The sequence below is a fragment of the Papaver somniferum genome, chromosome 10 (assembly GCF_003573695.1).
Source record: "Papaver somniferum cultivar HN1 chromosome 10, ASM357369v1, whole genome shotgun sequence".
NCBI classification, from domain to species: Eukaryota; Viridiplantae; Streptophyta; class Magnoliopsida; order Ranunculales; family Papaveraceae; genus Papaver; species Papaver somniferum.
In genome coordinates this window covers 63,758,613-63,776,213 of record NC_039367.1, presented here as the reverse complement: position 1 = coordinate 63,776,213, position 17,601 = coordinate 63,758,613, and the positions used below count along the sequence as shown (strand labels likewise).

Below are 17,601 nucleotides of genomic sequence, written 5' to 3'. Positions count from 1 at the left end.
TCACTAAAGCATATGACTCCTTGAGCTGGAAGTTTATGTTTCAAGTACTAAGTAAATTTGGTTTTTCTGATAAAATGCTTCATTGGTTGAAGGTGCTTCTACAATCAGCTAAAATTTTTGTTCTAGTAAATGGAGGACCAGAAGGCTATTTTCAAGTTGAGAGAGGCTTGGGACAAGGTGACCCTCTCTCACCTCTGTTATTTATCATTACAGAAGATGTGCTTAGTAGAAACATTGCCACAATGATACAAAATGGAATGCTGAAGTCAATGGTGAACAGAGAAGGAATACAACCTTCTCATATTTTATTTGCAGATGACATTCCTCTTCATAAATGCTGAAAAAAAGAATGTCAGAAAGTTAATGAAGATTCTACAATCATACCAAAATGCTTATGGTCAACAAGTTAACTTGGAAAAGAGTAAAATCTTTATTGGAGGTACTAGTGAAGCAAGAAAACAACAGATTGCAGAAGAATGTAGAATCACTTTGGCTGATTTTCCAGATAAATATCAGGGTGTAATGCTGGTTCTAGGTAACATCAAAACTCATCATGTGTGGAATGTGGTTGAAATGATGCGTGATAGATTGGCTGGATGGAAGGGCAAATTGTTATCATTTCAGGATAGACTTGTTCTAGTCAAATTTGTTCTCAGCAGTTTACCAATATATTCAATGTCAGTTTATAAATGGCCTAAGAGGGTAATAAGACATTGTGAAAAAATAATAAGAAATTTCCTATGGTCAGGAGATCCATCAACCGAAAAAACAATAACACTGAAATGGAATAACACTTGTGCTCCAATGGATGAAGGAGAACTTGGTTTGAGGAGATTGGAAGTTATAAATAAAGCTCTTTTAATGAAGTTATTCTGGAAAATACAAAATGGATCAGAAGAATGGTCTAAATTCTTTCAAGCTAAATTCAAGAATAAAAAGGGTGAATGGATTACATACTACAAAAAGTCTTCTATATGGCCAGGAATAAAGTGGGTTATGGATATAGTGGAAGAGCATACAAGATGGATAGTGGGCAATGGAAAAGATATATCTGTGTGGAATGATAAATGGGTGAAGGAAAAATCATTAAAAGAAATGTATCCTGAAAATAACTACATTCAACAATTCCCTGAAATGAAAGTTGCTGATCTTTTGTTAGATGGAGAATGGATTATACCAACTGAGCTGCTGGAGATGATAGAAATAAATGAGCTACCTGCTACAAATGGTGATAGAGACAGAAGAATATGGATTGGTACAATAACTGGTGAATTCACAGTTTCTTCAACTGTAGAAGTAATTAGATAGAAATTTCCTAAAATGAAGTGGGCTAAAAGGGTGTGGAATAATTTTGTACATCCAAGTATAGCTAGTAATGTGTGGAAATTGGTAAGAAATATAACTGCAACTGATGACAATATGAAGAAAAGAAAGTTTCAACTGGCTTCAAGATGTATATTCTGCAAAAAGGAAGAGGAAACAAGAGAACATATCCTTTGGTACTGCAATTTTAGTGAAATTGTATGGAAGTGGCTAGGTGGTATATTTAGTTTCAGAAATCCAAGAAGCTTTGGTGAAATACTGCAATATGCCAGCCAGAAAAGTCCTGCAGTAAAAGAAGTCTGGATATTGACTTCATTCATAGCAATGAAAGAGCTGTGGTTCCTAAGAAATGAATGTCTATATGACAATGGAAAATGTGATGCTCTTGTCATCAAAAATAAAATATTGAAGACCATTTCAGAAAGTGATATAAGAATGAAGGCAATGATGTGGAACATTCAATATGACTTGCAGGTACTAAAAAGTCTTGGTTTAAAATCAAGAAAAGTTAAGAGTTTGATTGTTAAAGAGGTATTTTTCACTCTTCCTTTACCTGGCCAAATATTATTATGCTGTGATGGTGCCTCTAGAGGAAATCCAGGAACATCTAGATATGGGATAGTTGGAAGGGACAGCAACGGTGGATTTATTATACCAATATCAGGTGGCTTGGGGATATCCACTAATTACTATGCAGAGATATATGCAGTTATCATAGCAGGAGAATGGGCTATACAAAATGACTTCTTCAATATTGTTTTTAGAACAAACTCAATGGCAGTAATTCATGCTTTTATAAATCAAAAGCTTCCTTGGTTTGCAATAGCAAGGTGGAGAAAGGTATGCTCAGTAGTAACAAATTGGGGCTTTGTACATAGCTATAGAGAAGTCAACTTTTCAACAGATAAAGTAGCAAAGAATGGTGCAACTTTGAATAGAGGAGAAAAGCTCATTTTTGACAGTAAACCAAGTTTCCTAAACTGCCTGGAAAATCCAGAGCAGACTTACTATAGGATTAGCTGAGTATAATGCCATACAAAATGGCTTATACCTCTTTTCTTTTTTGTTTTTTTGTTTTTGATTTTGATTTTCTTGGTTGTATTCCTTTATGAACTCTTTGGTTATTAATAAAAAGTGTTGTTAAGCAAAAAAAAAAAAAAAAGTAGTGAGTAAAAACTAGCCTAATTAATATGACCATCCCCCACTAGTACGTGTATTAGCCATCTTTGAGTATATCATATTAAACTAAATAATTTCTCATATATTATATACCGACCCATTAAACCACTGGTTGGACCATAAGACCCTGATCCGATGATTTTTCCGGTTCGCTGTCTGGTCCAGGTCTCAGAACATTGCTTAACACCATACTGTATTAAACCGCTGCATACATTAGCCTACTATCAGACTTCAGACTAGAATATAGTTGGGACCAAATTAACCGCCAAGCGATTCATTAACAGTCGTGTTCCTTATGTCTCTTGAACCTCGCAAGATTCTACGCACTTGATTCCCTTAGTTTTCGTCCTTTACATCCTAAGAGTTGCTTCAATCTTAGCGAAGACTTTTGATATCCACATGTCTCTAACATACAAGCATGTTTTATTTCCCTTTTGATGTGTTTCAATCTAGGTTGGGAAATTTATTTGCAGTAGACAATGTCAACCAAACCTCACGGATCAAAGAGAAACCTAGATCACTAACCACCTCTCAAGAACAATCCAAAAAAAAATCAAATAAGAGTATAGATATTTATCTTGAGGAATCACAAAGGTTGAGACCAAGATAACTTTGTGATTTCTATCTATATTGTTCCCGATCTAAAGTTCGTGACCTAAATAACCAGTTGAACAAGATCTTGATACAACAACTATCAGGTAAAAATATAGTCTTCCCCGGCTTCACAAATCCCTAAGTGAAGTCTTCAAAGTCGTAACCTAGAATATAATTACATACACAAACCTAGGTTATAGAGAACGACTCTAGCTTTGCAAATAGGACACAAAATTGCCAAAGATTTATAAATCTCGTTGCAAGAGTCTCTCTATTTATAGATTTTCAAGGCTATAAATAGCTTTGAATTCAAGCTAAGGTTGCTTGAGATTCAAGCAAACACTTTCTCAGTTTAGATGAAATTATTATTGTGAAAATACAATTAACCTCACCACTTGTAGGGGAAACGAACTCTAAACAGTAAATAAAACACATAAGATTTAACGTAGTTCCGCAATATTCCTACGTCCTCAAACGAATACAACTTCTTCATTAGTACGAAACCATTAACAAATAATTACACACTCAATGATTGATGAATCAACCAACAAACTATGACCCAACATTGTGTTGATCATAAACCCTAAAATAACTCTCATAAAAAAAACACTTCACTAATCATAAAATAATGTCAACCCAATAAGATAGTATTTATCTCACATAACGTGATAATCTCCTTCTAAACGATGTCTTTTTCAACACCAACTATGTATCTTCCACCATCAATGGACAAAATCATATTCTCTTCACTAAACAATGTCTTTTACATCTTCATAACAAATAATTCTTCAATATTATTCTCCCTCAAAGTATAACGATGTATTCTCTCAAGACCAACGATGTATTTCTCAACATCAGAGAATGGCCTCTCTATTCTCACTAAACTCCCCCACAAGAGGTATAATGGAAACCTTCAAAACCTTAGAGAACTACATTGTGTATTCTTTATCTCTCTCTACAAAACCATATAGGAAAACCATACATAACTATCACCATACAGTCCTCCATATATAGTGGTCAGAAACTTGTATTAGTCTCCTTGGAAAAGCAAACCCTAAACAACTTGGAAACCTAATGTTAATTTGGAAACCTATTGTAATAACACTGCTCGGTCTAACTCGCAAGTGTTGATATCTCAATCTTATTTGTTAGTTGTACAAAATTATATCTTGATTTCTCTTCTACTAAAGTTAAGTCTCGGACTACCTATGGCATTAATATACATTTGTGTATACACTCAAGGATATTTGAGCCCGAAACTTTTGTGAAAATGATCTTTATCCTTGGAAAGGTCCTCATGTTGCGGTGAATGAGAATACGAAATTCAATGAGCCAAGAATCACCTAATTTCGAGTGATAACGAAGAAGTTACACTTATTAAGTAAAACAGTTCGTGAATAGGAAATAGTCCACAAACTTTTTGTAACGGTTCACTAACTACACCACAAAAACGTAACTAGATGCCTTTTTTAGTCAAGTTTTTTATGTTTCCTGTTCTAGGAAAGATAGACATTCTTCCACACACAATTGATTGCCATATTAAAATGTGTTTGATGTTTTAAACACCTTCCTAAGTTAAACTGTGATTTATATTATTTATTAAGATACAATTACAACAATATTATTTATGCTAGAGTTGTAACTTAAGAAAGAATCTCAAAATAAAGAGAGTCTTCAAAAAGTAAAATAGCTCACGAACTTGCTTAAGATTGAAGCTATCAATCACTATAAATAAAAGGTTCATGTAAGCTACACAACTGTCTGTGCTTTATAAGGTCGTTTTCCGAAACTTATGTTCTTCAAGAAGTTAATAGAGGATACCAAGAATCTATTTACATGTTTGTTGCTACCGATGAATTTGTGATTTTGGTCCGAATGATGAAGGACTTATGTTCCTTATTCTCCACAAAACCTCCAGCGAGATCTTTACTCAGTGACCATGAAAAAGTTAATAAATGATATCTAGAAGATCTTTGCAGGCTTGTTGCTACTGATGAATTTTGTGAGGATTGACATAACAAATCGTGAAGTTTTTTGGAAATGTTTTTGTTCCGATGAAGGAATATTTGGGTGGCCAATGTTTTTGTTCCGGTGAAGTTGTATGGAAATACACTAAGATTTTTTATTCTTTTTTGTAATGAATTAAGGGTATGTTTGGTTATATAGTAAAAAGAGGAAAAGTTTTATACACACATGTGTTGCATGCAAACAAATATCCCATTTAGCTTAATCAGTGTCGCTTACGAATCATCATATTTCCAATGTTTCTGCCTATATTTTTTTGTAATTAAAATTAGGTTGATATTACTTGTTCATGGTTTTTGTGAGTTGTATAAATTAAATGAAAGTTTAGGGGTTTCCCCTATCTTTCGGTTAGGGTTTCTTTCTCACATCAAAAAAATGACCACTTATGTTGTTTTTTCTTCCTCTAAACCTCCAGCGGGATCTTTATTAAGTGACCATGCAGAAGTTAATAAAGGATACCTAGAAGCTCTTTACAGGTTTGTTGTTACTGATGAATTTGGGAAATGTTTTTGTTCCGATGAAGGAGTATTTGGGTGGCCAATGTTTTTGTTCTGATGAAGTTGTTTGGAAGTGCAATAAGGTTTTTTTTGGTAATGAATTAAGGGTTTGTTTGGATATATAGTAAAAAGAGGAAAAGTTTTATACACACACGTGTTACATGCAAACAAATATCCATTTAGCTTAATCAATGTCGCTTAGGAATCATCATATTCCCGATGTTTCTGCCTATATTTTTTTGTAATTAAAATTAGGTTGATATTACTTGTCCATGGTTTTTGTGAGTTGTATAAATTACATGAAAGTTTAGGGGTTTCCCTTATCTTTTGATTATGGTTTCTTTCTCACATCAAAAGAATGACCACTCATGTTCATTCTTCTTCCACAAAACCTCTAGCGAGATCTTTACTTGGTTCTTCTTCCACAAAACCTCTAGCGAGATATTTACTTCGTGACCATGAAGAATTTAATAGACGACACCTAAAAGATCTTTACAGGTTTGTTGCTACTGATGAATTTTGTGAGGATTTGACATAACAAATCTTGAAGTCGTTTGGAAATATTATTTTTTTGGTGAAGGAGTATTTGGGTGGCCAATGTTTTTGTTCCTATGAAGTCGTTTGGAAATGCACTAAGCTTTTTTATTTTCTTTTTTATAATGGATTAAGGGTTTGTTTGGACATACAATAAAAAGAGAAAATGTGTTATATGCATACATGTTACATGTAAACAATTATCCATTTAGCTTAATCAGCGTCGCTTAGAAAACCATCATATTTTGAATGTTTCTGCCTATTTTTTGTATTTAAAATTTGGTTGATATTACATGTTCATGGTTTTTGTGAGTTGCATAATTTAGATGAAAGTTTAGGGTTTCCCATATCTTTCAGTCACATCAAGAAAATGATAACTCGTGTTTCATTTTCTTCCGTAAAACCTCCAGCGAGATCTTTACTCAATGACCATGAAGAAGTTAATAGAGGATACTTAAAAACTCTTTACATGTTTGTTGCTACTGATGAATTTTGTGATTTTGGTCCGAATGATGGAGGAACCCGAATCTTTTTTGGTAATGTCGTTAAGCTTAATTAGAGTTTTACAAATCCTCAACTCCTGACCCATCTGATAAGAACACAGTACCTCCCATTCTTGGTGAGATGGTATAACTTGTATTGAAGATTACAAATTTGACATAGATTTACCAAACATGCATTTACAAGCATCTCTCTTATTTTTTTAATTGGTTTTGCACTTTTCCAATGCAATGATTGGGTGTTCTCTTGTGCATGGGTGCATAAGATAACAAAACCCAAGTTACGAAGTCTTTCTTGAAAATATGAAGGAAAATGTATGTATTTCTGCATCTGTTCTTCTCTATTTGCTTTAAGTGTTTCTATGAAATTTATTCATCTACATAACGTTTTTCAGTGTTTTAATGAGATTTAATCATCAAGATAACATTTTTTAGTGTTTTGATGAGATCTATTCATCCAGATAACATTTTTTTTCTGTTATATATGTATATCTATATGTGTTTCTCATTTTTGAGTACTTTTAATGAATTTTTTTTGATAACTTTTATTTCTGTTATGATGCATAAATTTTACCTTGTCCACCAGAAGAAGGGTAAGGGCAAGGCAGCAGTGAAAGAGGTGTGTTTGGTGTTTCTGCACCCTTTCTTCAAAAGAGGTGTGGATTTTGAGATATACTTTGGTACCAGAAAATATTTCTCTAAAGAAGATGTCAAGGTGTTAATTGCAAACCAGTTAAGGAAATTAAAAACAGGCATTAAGAAGCTTGTTGGTGAAACCCAAGAGATTCATAAGGTTTGTGATGAACAAACCAAGGATAAGCTTGTTGACATGAGTGGACTTGTTTATATGATCATTGGTTTAGAGCTAAGACTCAATGGCAAGGAAGGTCAGGGTCAGACCGGTGGAGCTCTGAAGTTAATCTGATGGTTGTGGTCAGTGGTAGTCTGTGAGTCGTCGTTTTTTTATTTTCTGTCTTTATTTCCGTTTGAGTAGTTATGTGTGTTTCTTTTTTTTCTTCCTTTCTGCATCACTCTAGGGGCTTTTGTCTTGGACCAGTCTAACATGTGTTGGAATCGTCAAGTTTTTGTACGATTTAGGTCTATTGGTTCGGTTTTTCCCGTTTATTTTATTTTATGGAACATTTTTATTACCTTTACATGGTGTTTTTCATCTAAATCTGATTCATCATACTAACCTTGATTTACGTAAGGTACTTCCAGCAAAAGGAATTTTATATCACCTCATACGACTCTTGAGATTGTTGTCATTTCAAATCAACAAGTTATTTATTTGTTAAATACACTCCAACTTAAATGGTCACTCCAAAATATTAACACTCAACCAAGAGGTTACAACACTTGTACGTTCGTACAAGTCAATTTTAACGTAAAGAAGGAGAAACAAACCATTAAGCACGACATTAATCCACTGAAAAATATACTCACAAATTAGCTTCACGTTGTTTTAAAAATAATTATTATAAAATTTAGCTTAATTGGGAAAATATTTAGAATTTTTAATCATAGGGGATTCTAGTTTATGTTTTAAATACAAAGATAGATGCCCATAACGTTAATACCCAAATGATACAATTATAATCGATGATCAAATGATATAACTATAATACCTAAATAATACAGTTCTAATTGATGTACACAAACACAAATTTTTTTGAACAATTCTAACCCATGTATTGAAGTGAAAGAGGTGACACAACAAACAATGCAGAAAACACCTAATCGAAACAAGCCACGAATTAATAGCAAGCTAACCGATAAGATTTCCGTTTAAAATAATTGATGACCGTGAATTAGTTTGATTTCTTTTTTATTTACTTTTTATTTGTTAAACATACAACAATAGATTTTGGATGACTATTAATAACTGTATAAAATGCATCATTTCAATTTCAGGCTATTTCTTAGTCCATCCTCAGATATATTCAAATCTTCCCATTGTGGACTTGCTTCACTCATTGTATTGAAATTGAAAATCCTGCTCGCCAAGATAAAAAAGACACATTAGTTTATATATACATTGCGTACTAGATTTTATTAACAAGATCTTCCAAAAATATTCTCAGGAAACCATACCATTGAAGTTCGGTTTAGCAGGTTGGGTATGGAAATATTTAGAAGATGTCATAGCTGAAAGGTAGAGACTTCAGTGAGATATTAAACTACATAGTTACTAATGTACATATAAAAATACATGTTGTTTTTGTCATGTGCCTCATATGTGAAAAGAGTGTCCCGTATCCTGTTAGTGTCATTATTTAGTACAAGTTGTTGGTGGTAGTGTTTATCTTAATATGAGGTGTATTTATAGCCATTTGTGCTAGCAGTAGCCATTAGATGTAGGGAAGGAAAGCTTAGCTTTATAAACTGATTGTTCTGTAATGAAACCTCATCAAATTATTAATCAATTGGAACTTTGTTCTTAGGCTGTGTTCTTCATGAACCAGAGAGACTCGATTCTTCAGAACCAATTGGCATGTACCTGAGTACGATGACAAGATTGGGGGATAATTTGAGGATAAACCTCTCTCAATTCCGAAGAATCGAGCCTCTCTAGTTCATGAAGAACACAGCCTAAGAACAAAGTTCCAATTGATTAATAATTTGATGAGTTTTCATTACAGAACAATCAGTTTATAAATCTAAGCTTCCCTACCCTACATCTAATGGCTACTGCTAGCACATATGGCTAAATCTAACCCATCCCATACAACTGATAAATACACCTCATATTAAGATAAACACTACCACCAACAAATTGTACTAAATAATGACACTAACAGGATACGTGACACTCTTTTCACATATGAGGCACATGACAGTTTTTCATGTGAAGCACGAAATTCTCATGCATCCATGAGAGAAACATAATGTTTTGTAAAATTATTCAGAGATTTTGTGACAGGAAATTCGTTTTCACGGCCCACAAATCTAAATCTACATCCTTCCCGTTATAACCCACACTCTTTTAGTGCATCTGAAATCTCTACCCACATAGGAACAATACCCTACAACCTATATGTCGGTCAAACAATAAGGGTTACGTTTTTTTGAATTAAATGATTTATTTTGTTTGGAAAACTCAAACGAAGAATATAAATTAATATTAGGGTCTTCCTTTTCCCTTGAATCTCCTATTTGCTCAAGCGAACCATCGACGATTTGAATCTAGCATGATGCTTGCCAGAAGGCTCTATACTATGTCGAAATCTTATTATTTGGTGACCATGAGACCACTGAAATAAGCAAAATTATAAATTAGGGAGATGGTGTTTCAACAATTGCATTGGAGATTTGTAGAATTGAAGAACAAACTATCTCCCTAGATGATATTGGAGATGAACATTCTCTAGAGAAGTCAATCACCTCCGAGTTTTGGAACTAAAATATGACAACCAAACTTGACATACCAACGCTTGGTGGGTTCAACCGAGCAACGCTCTAACATAAGAGTTCTTGGACGATCTCAAAAATTAATATCCAAGATCAATCTTGTCGTATTTGAATTCTAACAAGTATGAAACTTGCAATCTATCTTTCAAGATGATTTTAACAAGAAGAAGTCTTATTTTTTATCTTAATCATAATAACTTAAGCTATATAGATTGATTATGTACTACTTGTGTTATTCATATTATAAAGATAAACAATATAATGCGAAAAAAGAAAAACACAAGACAACATAACTTTTGTTCGCATGGAAAACTGCACCTGCAAAAAAAACTGGACCTCGTCCAGCTTTAAACACCATACTGTATTAAACTGCTAAAGACACTATCCTACTATCAAATATCGGACTGGATCATGTAGTTGAGACCTAATTCACCCTCCAAGCAATTCAGCTGCAGTCGTGCTCCTTACATCTCTTGAACCTCGCAAGGTTCTACGCAATTGATTCCCTTAGTTGACAACCTTTACATGCTAGGAGTTTATTCGGCCCAAGAGAAGACTTTTGACATCAATCTGCCTCTAAATAAGCATATTTTATTTCTCTTTTGATATGTTTCAATCTAGGTTTGGAAATCTGTTTGTAGTAGACAAAGTACAACAAACTGCAAACCTCATGAATCTGAAATACTTACACTCACTTAACTGAGAATCCTTGATTATTAACCACCTCTCAATTAACAATCCAAACGAATCAAAGAAGAGTTTGGATATATATCTTGATGAATCACAAAGTCTGAGATGAAGAGAATTTTATCATTTATATTTATCTTGTTCCTGATCATAAATTACGTAAACCTCAAGAATTAAAACAAGATCTGGATTCAAGAACTATCAGGTGAAAGATAATATTACTAGGCTTCATGAATCCCTGAGTGAAGTCTTCAAAGTCATAACTTAATTATATTTCTCAGTGGAAACCTAGGTTTTAGAGGACGACTCTAGCTTAGCAACTAGGACACAAGAGTGACATGGATTTAGAAATCATGTTGCAAGAGTTTATTTATTTATAGATTTTCAAGGCTCCATGTTGAATTCAAGTCATGGTTGCTTGGAATTCAAGCAAACACTTTCTTAGTTTAGATGAAATTATTATCAGGAATCATTCAAGCATGTGAGAAGTACGACTTGAAATTACACAGAAAAATATGCATTATGGTTCACAGTTCTGAAACCGTGCACAATGATGGTTCATAGCGGCTAATTAGCCTTTGAACTTACAAGCACACATCGGTATTCAATAACACTCAAAACTAAACAATGATTCACAAAATATTTTCTTGTTTATGCTTTCTTTGCCATTTTCTTGTAAATTTTGTATCTTATGTTTACTTTTGAGTGTTTAGGTACTTTAGAGTCATTTGGAGCGTAAAGGGCAAAAAGATCAATTGACGGGCGAAATATATTTGGAGCCGGCTAGGTTGTGCAAGAAGGGGGCGAAGAACTGACAGTTGAGCAAGAGATCGAATAGGCAGTCAGTTCTACGAAACTGACAGGCCAAATGATAGTTGCATAGCCCTTATTCGAGTTCTGGATGCCTGTATATTAGTAGTGGGGTGCAATAGTAATTCTCATCATTACATCAACCCTGAATTTGAGAAGAAATGTACTCAAAGAAAGAGAGATGAGTATGGCGGCTGGCAGAGGAAATGAAGATCGAGATATTAATAGGATTGAAGACTGTTTTGAGATGAAATTGATGAGAAGAAGAAGATGGTGATTCTGTAGATGCCCAAGAGACATACCGATAAATTACAGAGAATTGAGAGAAGAAGGAGATATGTGAAGTGATGAGAATTAATCCTGTGAGCTGTTGAAGATAGAAGTCAAACAAGGAGTAAAGATGGGTTACAACAGATGTTATTTTTTGGTCGAGATTGAATCTGAGAAATAAAACAGAACGAAGAATAGATCAGGAAGAGTTAGGGTTTGTAGAAGTGAATCTGTGGCTGATATAGGTGGAACGGTGATTGAGATGGAGAATTGGGAGGAGATGTTGGTTTTTATGGTTGTTGTGATGAATTTATGAATGGGTTTTGCCTGAAATCGAAGTATGGAAGAGGATGATGATTGAAATGAATTGGGGTTTCTATAACTGAAGAATTTTGTGTTTTGCTGTCGATTTGAGCTACAGGATTGAATAGCTGGTGGTATGAACTGCACTGGCGAGGTATGTTGAAGCCATAAGAGGTGCAGGTGCAGGTGATGCTACTATGGAGCTGCAGAGGCTGTAAAGAGTTGCAATAACTGGTGTTAAATGAATGTATGAGAAATGGCCTAAGACAATGGTCTTGAGTTGTTCTGCAGCTGCAGATGAAGTATGGTTGGAATATTAATGAAGGTGATATGAAGCTGTAGCAAATGGAGTGAAGGATTGAGCTTGGGTGGTTGCGATCGAGCTTTTGAAATATATCTGAGCTGAGTAACAGGTGCTGGTAAGCAAATGACTGTGCGCAATGAGATGCAGATGGTCCTGGTGGTGCGGTAATGAAGCTGATATAGATGTATGTGTAAGCTGCAATGAGAATGTGGTTGTGGCCAGTGTTGATGTTGATTCTATAGCTACAGAGATGGGTTGAGCAGCTGACGAAAAGAAGTGGAGTTAGTAATGGCTGAGAAGCTGCTAAGGATTGTTGCAGTGTTGTTGCCAGAGCAGGTGCTTGAGAATTGCAGCTGAATTGAAGTCAGGTGTTGTTTGAGATGAACTTGAGCTGGTATTGGTGGTTGAAGCAGATGCAACTAAGATGGTGTTTGATCTGTTGCAGCTGAAATGGCTTAGTTGAACTGTTTAGAATGGAAGATAGATGTATGTTAGACTCAGGTGAATTGGATTGAACAGTCTTGGACTGAATTACAGGGATAATGGATGATATTGAATCTGAAGTTCCTGGTGGCAGTTTGTTGCAGTGAAGAATGGGAAGTAGCAGAAGCTGCAGCATTGCCTGTGGTGCAACAACAGAATAGGCCAAGGAAGCAGTAGTGCACCATGATGGTGCAACACAAACTATGGCTTTGCAAAATGGCCTAGGCTTAAGCAACTCAGCCCAGTCAGGCTAATTAGACTCTGACTCGTTTCTGACTCAGTGTAGCTTTGACCGAGTTGGCCGTTATTGACCGTTATGTTTAACGGTTAACTGTTAGTAACCGACGATGCTATTACAGTCACCTGAGTTATTTCCCCGTAACTTTACCGGCTAACTTCCGGCGGTGTAACCAGTTTTCCGGCGACAGTTTTTGGACAGAATTCTACGTGGGCTTTTATACTTATTGTCTTGGTGGACATCTTTGTAGTGGACTTTGAAGATTGGACCTAATTTTAGAAGTTGGAGAAAAGCTACAAAAGAGAAAGTCTTCTACAACTTTGAGTATCACGTATTTTCTACTTGGAGCTCTTGGAGATATCCGCAACTAGGGTTTGCTTTCGTATTTATTTTTCATATTCTTTATTTGATTATTGATGATGAAGAACTCCATAGCTATAAGTAGCTAATTTAATATTATTGGTTAAGGATGTAGTCCTATTTCTAAAACTTGTGCTTGAGTTATGTATTAGTTTTCTCTCTTTGTTTTCGTTCAAATCTCTACTGTTTTTAATAATCACATGATTGATGTATTGCGATAGGACTTAGATGTTTGGTTAGTTAAGTGGCCAATTAATTGAACTTGCATCCTTGTCCATAGCTATTTTAGGATTTTTCATCGGGCAATAACCCCAAATACAAGTATCAAGATATGATGACAATTGCATTGATTAGCCTATTTTAGGGTTTGTAGTAATACACTCTTGTAATCATATGTAGAGTTTGACCATTGTCCGAATTGTCATGCGCAATGTATGACAATTGCATTGATTAGCCTCTTTCTGGAACTTCATGCTCTTAGGAATTGAACTTAAATAGCGCAAGGCGTTAGGTTATTCTTTAGGTAGAATTCACATACGCAGCTCTAATGTGTGTGTTGATGAACTTAGGAAATTAATGGAATATTTTGCTCTCTTGATACTCTAGGATTTTGATGATAAAGAGATTAAGTTGTAATTCTAATCATGTATGCAAGCACTTGATTAAGATTGAAGATGAACTCCTTCACAAATATTCTCAACTTATTGATTACATTCTACTATTGTAGATGGTGGATTTTCGACAAAGGTTAAAATTATAAAACCATAATTGTACATACTCCTGATCTAGCTATCAGATGAGTATTGAGGCTCATGTCTCTCATTGAAGCATGAAAGCTCATGCCGCAAGAATCTCTGACTGAGAATACTGTCTCTCAGAGCATATGTGAATATGCAGTCCCTCAACTGAGGCAACGATATATCTCATGAATACTGGGCAATTTTAGTAATTACTTCTATATAAAATCGAATGATTGGACGGCTCCTAGACAGCTTGCCTGCTAGTATAGAGCAATAACGTCTTCAGGATGTAACAATGTTTTCCCTGACTATATAAAAGAAATATGACGCTTCAACAAGCTCATATCACTCAATTCTCAAACAATTAATGCTCCTAGACAGCATGCCTGCTAGTATAGATCCATCAATTATTTATTTCTAATCGTTAAATTCATTAACTGAATATTCAGAAATATTCTATGTTCTTCATAATATTTCACCACTTCAATTCATGGTTCTTCCCAGCAGAATTCCATGGGTTAGTGATAAATATTCAACGTACGGGCATATGAGCAGCTATCGAGTAAGCCCCAACCGAAATGGTGCAAGTGTACTCAGCAATAATGCACTAACGAGCATTCAAAAATACGAAGGAAAAATGAACCTTGATACAGGTGTATCCGTACTCCTTTAGGGAACTTAGCTAACCTCAAGCTAAGTTGAGGGAAGAAACCTATTCTAGGCGGAAATTCTTGTTTAGGCAGAAATCCTAGTTAGGGAAGAGTTTTGATTACGACAATACTCTTAGTTTAGGAAATAGATTCCTAATAGAAGTCCTTGGTCGGCTGAGTACGATGAAGGCTATAAATAGAGGGCTTTGGCTAATATCTAAGGATATACACTAGATACAAAAAACCTAGAGAAAGCTTGGAACAATACTTGTGCAAGCTTAGCAAACAATTTAAGGTTGATCCACTATTTAGAGAAGATTGTGAGCGTAACAAAGAGAGAATTGTAATCGTTTTCTTGTTCATAATCTAGAGAAGATATTTTTCTTCGAATTACTTTCTTGTGTCTCTGTTTTCTAAGTCTTTTCGTCTATTATTATTCTGAATTCCACCTCTATAATAATAGTCGCTAAGGTACATGAATCAAGCGTATCAAGTTGGTACCAAGAGCAAGGTTAGTTTCTAGGGTATATCCCTGTGGTTTATGGTTTTCACTAGATCTTTATACATAAATCTTGGTGAGGTACTCGAGAAGCTAGAAGACGTTAAGAAAACAAGGGGATCAAGGATGACAAAGTCAGATGATGATCCTAAGAAAGGCGAACCACAAACTATGGAAGAAAATGTGGCTACGCTGCAAACATACATGAAGTCAATTCAAGCTACCCTTAAGGAATTGACTGAATGTATTCGTTCTCATACACCCAAAACGAAGAAGAAGAAGAAGAAGAAGAATAAGAAGAAGAAGAAAAGGAAGAAGATGAGGACGAAAAGAAGAAAAGTGAGTTTCTCAAAAGTCCTACTTCAACTAAACTTCATGGTAAGAATCTGAAAATTGATTTTCGTGTTGATATTCCACTTTATGATGGAAGTGTCGATGTAGAGAAATTGGATGATTGGATTGAACGTCTAGAGACGTATTTTTCTTTCTTTGAATATGGTTCAAAGGAAAAGATTGTTTTCACGGCATTGAAGCTACAAAAGCATGCTCTAACCTGGTGGAAAGCTTATCAAAGACAAAACCAAGGTAAGGGAGTATTGTCATGGAAAAGATTCAAGGCAGTTGTAAGAAAACAATTTTATCCGGTCGGCTACCTTGAGGAGAGATGGTTCAAGTGGTACAACTTGAAGCAGTCATATAACCAAACCGTACAAGAATATACTTCGGAATTTCAGAATCAAGCTATGGTTTTTGATTTAGACTTGGAAGATCATACTATCTATATGAAGTATATTTCCGGGTTCCATGAGTATATAAGGAAGGAGTTGAAGATGTTTTCAGAAGATACTATTACTGAAGCAAGTATAAAAGCTAATGCTATTGAAGGCAGGCTTAAGAAATTTGACTCAAAAGGGAAATACTAAGGGGAAATCTGGAGGTACCACTGTAAAAGGAGGTGAAATGAGCAAAGAAGAAGGGAAGTCTAGTGACAAGGAAAGTTTGACTTGCACCCATTGCAAACAAACGGGTCATGTTATCGACAAGTGTTGGGTGAAGAACCCTCATCTAAACCCCAAAGGGGTGCAGAGAAAAGAAGACAAGAAGGCAACACTAGTCGCGCAAACTCCAAAAGAAGTCCAAGGACTAACAGAACCCAATTCAAAGCTTTCTCTTATGACAGGGGAAAAAGAAAGACTTTCAAAAGATGATTTTAGGGAGCGACTCTTCACAGTGAAGATGCAAGTCAAAACATCACTAGTTGATGCTGTTATTGACCCGGGAAGTCAGAAGAATTTACTTTTAAATTCTTTGGTGCAGAAGTTAGGATTGAAAAATATCAAATATCCAAAACCATACCCTTTAGGATGACTTCAAAAGGAAGGAGGCTTACAAGTTTCACAGCAGTGCACGTTCAAATTTGATCTAGATGAGTCATATATTGACGAAGTTACATGCGACGTAGTTCCTTTGGATGTCTGCAAGGTAGCACTAGGTAGTCCTTACCTATGGGATAGAGATGCAACTCTACACAGGAGGGAACAAAAGTATACCTTTACCAAAGATGGGGAAAGTTTTGTGATTCGGGCTATAGATTCTCCTCTTGAGGGAGCAAGCTTGATCACAACCACTCAGGCTAAGCGGTTGGTGAATGCTAGCACAAAGTTCATTCTCCTTATGATCCGTTCTCTTGAAGGAGAGCCAAGTAGAATATGTTTAGCAGCCTTGACTGCTCAACAAGAAGGCGACCTAGAAAGGTTGAAGTTGAAATACAAGGATTTATTTTCTGATGTCATAGGGTTACCGCCAAAGAGGAGTGAGGAGCATGAGATCATGTTGACCGGGGAGAGTTCTCTACCTAATGTAGGTCTTTATCGCACAACCATAGAGGAATCTAATGAGATCAAGAAACAAGTCCAAGAACTTCTATAATTAGGAATGATAGTGCCAAGTGCTTCACCTTGCGGATCCGCGGTGTTGTTGGTTCCAAAGAAAGATGGAGGATGGCGTATGTGTATTGATTATAGAGCATTGAACAAGATCACAATCAAGAATCGTTACCCTTTAGCTAGGATAGACGAAATGATGGATCAGTTGGAAAAATCTCGTATCTTTACAAAGTTAGATTTCAAATTCGTATACCACCAAATGAGAGTTCGAGAAGATGATACCTGGAAGACTGCCTTCAAAACCAAAC

At 35.3% G+C, this 17,601-nt stretch overlaps 1 protein-coding gene across 1 annotated transcript; it reads left to right on the top strand.

The window, feature by feature from the left end:
• Positions 1 to 1,320: 1,320 nt before the first annotated feature.
• Positions 1,321 to 7,577, top strand: LOC113315723. The gene is made up of 2 exons (XM_026563979.1): positions 1,321 to 2,163; positions 7,239 to 7,577. The coding sequence occupies exons 1-2, from the start codon at positions 1,321 to 1,323 to the stop codon at positions 7,575 to 7,577; spliced, it is 1,182 nt and encodes a 393-aa protein (XP_026419764.1).
• The last annotated feature ends 10,024 nt before the right edge of the window (positions 7,578 to 17,601 follow it).

Coding starts and splice junctions, on each gene's coding strand:
- LOC113315723 (XM_026563979.1), top strand. CDS start 1,321: ATGAAGTGGGCTAAAAGGGTGTGGAATAATTTTGTACATCCAAGTATA. Junction 2,164..7,238: donor CAATAGCAAGGTGGAGAAAG/GTATGCTCAGTA, acceptor CTTGTCCACCAG/AAGAAGGGTAAGGGCAAGGC.